General features: G+C 37.6%; 1 protein-coding gene across 1 annotated transcript; it reads left to right on the top strand.

Moving 5' to 3' along the window:
• The first annotated feature begins 3,560 nt into the window (after positions 1-3,560).
• On the top strand, positions 3,561-4,502 carry LOC126067645 (olfactory receptor 5D18-like). Its single transcript, XM_049869743.1, has one exon. It carries the CDS (start codon positions 3,561-3,563, stop codon positions 4,500-4,502), a length of 942 nt encoding a protein of 313 aa, XP_049725700.1.
• Positions 4,503-5,742: the final 1,240 nt, after the last annotated feature.

Here is a 5,742-nt window from a genome sequence, read left to right as displayed (position 1 = left end):
TGGGCAATCTGCTGCAAAAGACATCTTATAAAACAAACTAAAAAACCAAATCCATTGCCGTCTAGTCAATTCTAACTGATAGAGACCTTATAAGACAGAATAGAACTGCCCCGTAGAGTTTCCAAGGAGTGCCTGATGGATTTGAACTGTCGACCCTTTGGTTAACAGCCATAACACTTAACCACTAACCCACCAGGGCTTCCGACATCTTATAAAGTGTCTATTATTAAAATAGTGTTGCATTTTGACAAACAGATGTTCAAGAGACATATGGGGATCTTTCCTTAGCCTTAGGAGGAAAAAATGAAATTGGATCACTTTCTTACTCCACACATCAAAACAGGTTATGAAAATGAAGTTTACAGTTTAGATTACCTGAATATACAGAAACTTCATATCAAAAACAAGAGGGAATAAATTAAAATGACAAAAGAAATAAATGAGAAATCACCACTTCTATCACAGAGTTGTTAGAAAATGAAAATTAGTCCTATAGAAAAATGGACATAAGATATAATGAAAGAGCCCACATTAAAGAAATATAAATAGCTCTAAAATGTAGAAGGCAGTAGAGTCACTATGAGTCGGAATCAACTCGACGGCAATGGGTATGGGTTAAAATGTTCCAAGAGTTGTTCAATTGGTCTCATAATAATAGAAATGAAAACTGTACTTAGACATCCTTTCTCACCTATTAGAATAGCACATAGCATTCAGTCAACTCGTATTTAATAATTATGTCTCCTGTTGATACATATACTTGATACCTATGGGAGAGTATGGAAATGTTCAGGAGACTACGAAGGTGACTTTGAAATATAAATTGTTTCTTATAAAATGTCCCAAATGATACTATAATTTTTCTTGAGGTTTTCTAGTACAACTGAGAAAGGTAGTTAATTTTAATTGTTTGTTTTTTCTCCTCTAGAGAATGGGGCAAGAGATAGTCTCTAGGGTTCAAGACCCAAGGTTGTGAGTACAGATGTAATACAGCATACACTTCACTCCCATCCAAGTTTCCCAGATGCAGGAGAAGCCTTCCCTTTGCCATTAGCAGGTTTGTTTTAAAATTCTAAAGACAGCGATATTAACTTCAATGTAGGTTATCTAGGAAACAACTAATGGGTAATATGTGACCTTTAGATGTAGAGATTTCATGAGAAATATAGAGACAGCAAAAGGTTCATATCTGATCATACAAGGAACAGAATGTGCACCCTTTATGCACAGTGTGTATAGAGGACTTGACCCCTCAATAATAGTGCCCTGAATGACAGATACCTGAGGTGGGGGAATAGATGTGCCCTGACAGTTTTGGGAATGTGTATTTTCTTACTTTTGTAAATTTTTGGAGCAGTCGTCAAGAATAGATAGGCTTTTAAGCAGAATGGAATAATCAGTGATTAGACAGAATCTTTAGTAAAAAAGAATATCTATCTATCAATCTGTCAATCATCTATCTATCTATCTATCTATCTTTCAAGCTTCAATCAAGATTATAAAACATATCTCGGGTAACACGTGTCTTCCGAGACCAAAAGAACAATGAAATGGGAGGAAATTATATGGAAGAAGATTTTAGTTCTCTGGACTAAATGAGAGAATACATTTATTACCAATTTAACATCCACATTTGCTGGAAAAAAGGGCAACCACATTAAAGGCATGTATTTGATCAAAACTAAGGTTTAAATTCCTTAGATAAATAAAATATGGTGTTAAAAATGTTATGATTAAAATTACTGTATGTGTGATGCTTTGGCTTTTGAGCACTCAGATTTATACAGGAACATGATGGGATCATTGAGGATCTCAGTCCAGCACAAGACCTGATATCTTTATTTCTTGGCCTTTGATAATGATTTGTTAGGTTTCAGAATAAGAGATAAACTTATGAGAAATCATAGACAGAGAAAAAATTTCCCAGTATGTTGGGATCTGAGAGGCGCTGGCCACCAATTCTAGAAATACAGTGATTCGTTTATATTACTGTTTTTACATGAAATGACTTAAATGTGCACTATTACTCCATGCTTTTATCTTCTACAGGCACAATATAGGGACAGAATGAGTATTCTAGGTATGTTGAAGGAAGAGAAGTAAGTTGGAGATACTTTGGGAATTCGAATTTCTCAGTCAAAGAGTATTTATTCCTGGTGTATAAACTTCTCTAAATCCCATTCTCCTGTTTATCATCTGGATCCTGCCCTCAAGTATATCATTGTGGCACATAGCAATGTCAGTGGAATACTTCCCATATTTAGAGTCCCTAGTTTGCTCACAAATTAAAGGGAGTGATCATTGATAAAGGAAATATATTAGTAAGTGTGTCTATAAAATGGACCAATGTTTGGGTGGGGAAATGCATACATGGTTGGGGGTCATAGGCTGGTCTTTATCTGCAGGTCACTGGGAAAGTCAAGGCTTCTTCTGGTTTGTATTATGCCACCTCTAAAGAAAGGGTGTAGACCAGAATATTTTTATTTTATCATCTTTTCTAACTTCTTTTTATTCCTGAAGCAATGAGAAAGAATTGGAACTTAACAACAACAACAACAACAAAACCTATTGGACAGAATAGAACTCCCCCATTGGGCTTCCAAGGGTGTAAATCTTTCCTGAACAGAGTGCCATAGCAGTGTTCCTGCAGAGCAGCTGCTTGGTTCAAACCACCGAAACTTTGGATATTAGTGGAGTACTTTCAATCACTGAGCTGCCAGGGGTCTTGACTGGAATTAAGATTTTCTACATTGAAAAATATTAAAAAAAAAAAAAAAGCCAACTTGGAATCATGATGACCCCATATGTGTAAGAGTAGAACTATCCTCCAAAACGTTTTCAATGGCTGACTTTTCTGAAGTAGGTCACTATCCCTTTATTCAAAGGCTCCACTGGGTGGACTGGAACCTCCAAACTTTTGGATAGGCAGCCAAGGGCATTAACCATTGGCACCACTTAGGCTGTTAAATTAATTAAGATTTATTTTGGAATCAGGTTTACTGTGTCAGAAAGAAAAAACTAAGGCTAACATACTGTGCAGCATTAACAATAAAAGCACAAATGGGAAGTGTTAAGGCTGTCCATTCTTTATGTCCATAGTGTGTACATGTACTGTGTTAGTTAATAAAATAATTTAGACAATTCTGATTTTTGTTATTGACTGTGGAGCTGGCATAATTTGTCACTGCATCGGCTGGGCTTGTCTTTTATGAGCTGATAATATTCAAGGAGAACTGAAAGTGTTAAGTGAGGATTTGATTTAAAATTACCATATAATCCAAGGAGCCTTGGTGGTGTAGTGGTTAAGAGATTGACTGCTAACCAAAAAGACTCGCAGTTTGAATCCAGCTGCTCCTTGGAAACCTATGGGGCAGTTCAATCTGTCCTTTAAATTTTTAGAAGTTTAGCATTTGTTAATTAATAAACACAGATTCTGGAGGAGACATCTTTTCCAGGCTTGGCAAAGGATAGTTGACTAAGCTTCCTGTATCCTTGCTATGCTTATTTATTTATTTATTTATTTTCTAGGACTGACTTTCAGATTTCAAAAAACTGAAGCCATGTTACTGTCAGAGAGAAATAAAATCACTGCCACATTCACTCTTTTGGGCTTCTCAGATTACCCAGAACTGCAGGTTCCCCTCTTCTTGGTATTTCTGACCATCTACAGTCTCACTGTTGTAGGGAATCTTGGGATGATTGTAATCATCAAAATTAACCCCAAACTGCACACCCCCATGTACTTTATTCTCAGCCACCTCTCATTTGTGGATTTCTGCTATTCCTCTATCATTGCTCCCAAGATGCTGGGGAACTTAGTTGTAGAAGACAGAACCATTTCATTTTTAGAATGTGTAGTGCAATACTTTCTCTTTTGTACCTTTGCAGTGACTGAATCCTTTCTATTAGCTGTAATGGCCTATGACAGCTTTGTGGCCATTTGCAAACCTCTGCTCTACACAGTTGCCATGTTCCAGGGACTCTGTGCTATGCTGGTGGCAGGATCATATGCGTGGGGAATAGTATGTTCCTTGATACTCGCATGCTCTGCTTTGAAATTATCTTTTCATGGTTCCAACACAATCAATCACTTCTTCTGTGAGTTCTCCTCACTTCTCTCCCTTTCTTGCTCTGATACTTCTCTCAGCCTGTTGTTGCTTTTCATCTTTGCTACTTTTAATGTGGTGAGTACGTTACTCATCATTCTTACTTCTTATGTGTTTATTGTTGTCATCATCTTGAAAATGAGTTCAGCCAGTGGGCGTTGTAAGACATTCTCTACCTGTGCCTCTCATCTGACTGCCATCACCATCTTCCATGGCACCGTCCTCTTCCTCTACTGTGTGCCCAACTCCAAAAACTCCAGGCACACCATCAAAGTAGCCTCTGTGTTTTACACAGTGGTGATCCCCATGTTGAATCCCTTGATCTACAGTCTGAGGAATAAGGATGTCAAGAATACAGTCAGCAAGATAATGGACACTAAAGTCTTTTCTCATTGACCATATTATTTTAGTAGAATTTGTCCTAAAATTTTAAATAAAGTGTGTCCAAAAAGGTCATTTTAAAAGATACCTTTAAAATTAATACTTAATATTGCCCTCATGTGTCTGTCAGTTTCTCGTACTGCGGGGACTTGTGTGTTGCTGTGATGCTAGAAGCTATGCCACCAGTATTCAGATATCAGCAGGGTCACCCATGGAGGACAGGTTTCAACTGAGCTTCCAGACTAAGACAGACTAGGAAGAAGGACCCAGCAGAGTATTTTTGAAAAGCACTAGCCTGTGAAAACCTTATGAATAGCAGTGGAACATTGTCTGATGTAATGCTGGAAGATGAGCCCCCCAGGTTGGAAAGCAGTCAAAAGGTGACTAGGAAAGAGCTGCCTCCTCAAAGTAGAGTTGACCTTAATGACGTGGATGTAGTCAAGCTTTTGGGACTTTCATTTGCTGATGTGGCATGACTCAAAATGAGAAGAAACAGTTGCAAACATCTATTAATAATTGGAACCTGGAATATATGAAATACGAATCTAGGAAAATTGGAAATCATCAAAAATTAAATGGAACACATAAACATCGATATCCTAGGCATTAGTCAGCTGAAATGGACTGGTATTGGCCATTTTGAATCGGACAATCATATAGTCTACTATGCTGGGAATGACAACTTGAAGAGGAATGATGTTGCATTCATTGTCAAAGGAACATTTCAAGATCTATCCTGGAGTACAATGCTGTAAGTGATAGGGTAATATCCATACGCCTACAAGGAAGACCAGTTAATACGACTATTATTCAAATTTATGCACCAACCACTAGGGCCAAAGATGAAGAAATGGAAGATTTTTATCAGCTGCTACAGTCTGAAATTGATCGAACATGCAATCAAGATGCATTGATAATTACTGGTGATTGGAACATGAAAGTTGGAAACAAAGAAGAAGGATCAGTAGTTGGAAAATATGGCCTTGGTGATAGAAACGATGCCAAAGATCGAATGATAGAATTTTGCAAGACCAATGACTTCTTCTTTGGAAATACCTTCTTTCACCAACATAAACGGCAGCTATACACATGGACCTGCCAGATGGAACACACAGAAATCAAATTGACTACATCTGTGGAAAGAGACAATGGAAAAGCTCAATATCATCAGTCAGAAGAAGGCAGGGCCTACTATGGAACAGGCCATCAATTGCTCATATGCAAGTTCAAGCTGAAACTGAAGAAAATCAGAGCA

This window comes from Elephas maximus, chromosome 25 (genome assembly GCF_024166365.1).
Source record: "Elephas maximus indicus isolate mEleMax1 chromosome 25, mEleMax1 primary haplotype, whole genome shotgun sequence".
NCBI lineage: Eukaryota > Metazoa > Chordata > Mammalia > Proboscidea > Elephantidae > Elephas > Elephas maximus.
The sequence above is the reverse complement of the archived record's forward strand: the minus strand, read 5'-3'. Positions and strand labels throughout refer to the sequence as shown.

What these genes read in the sequence shown, in the direction of transcription:
- LOC126067645 (XM_049869743.1), top strand. Translation starts at nt 3,561, where the DNA reads ATGTTACTGTCAGAGAGAAATAAAATCACTGCCACATTCACTCTTTTG.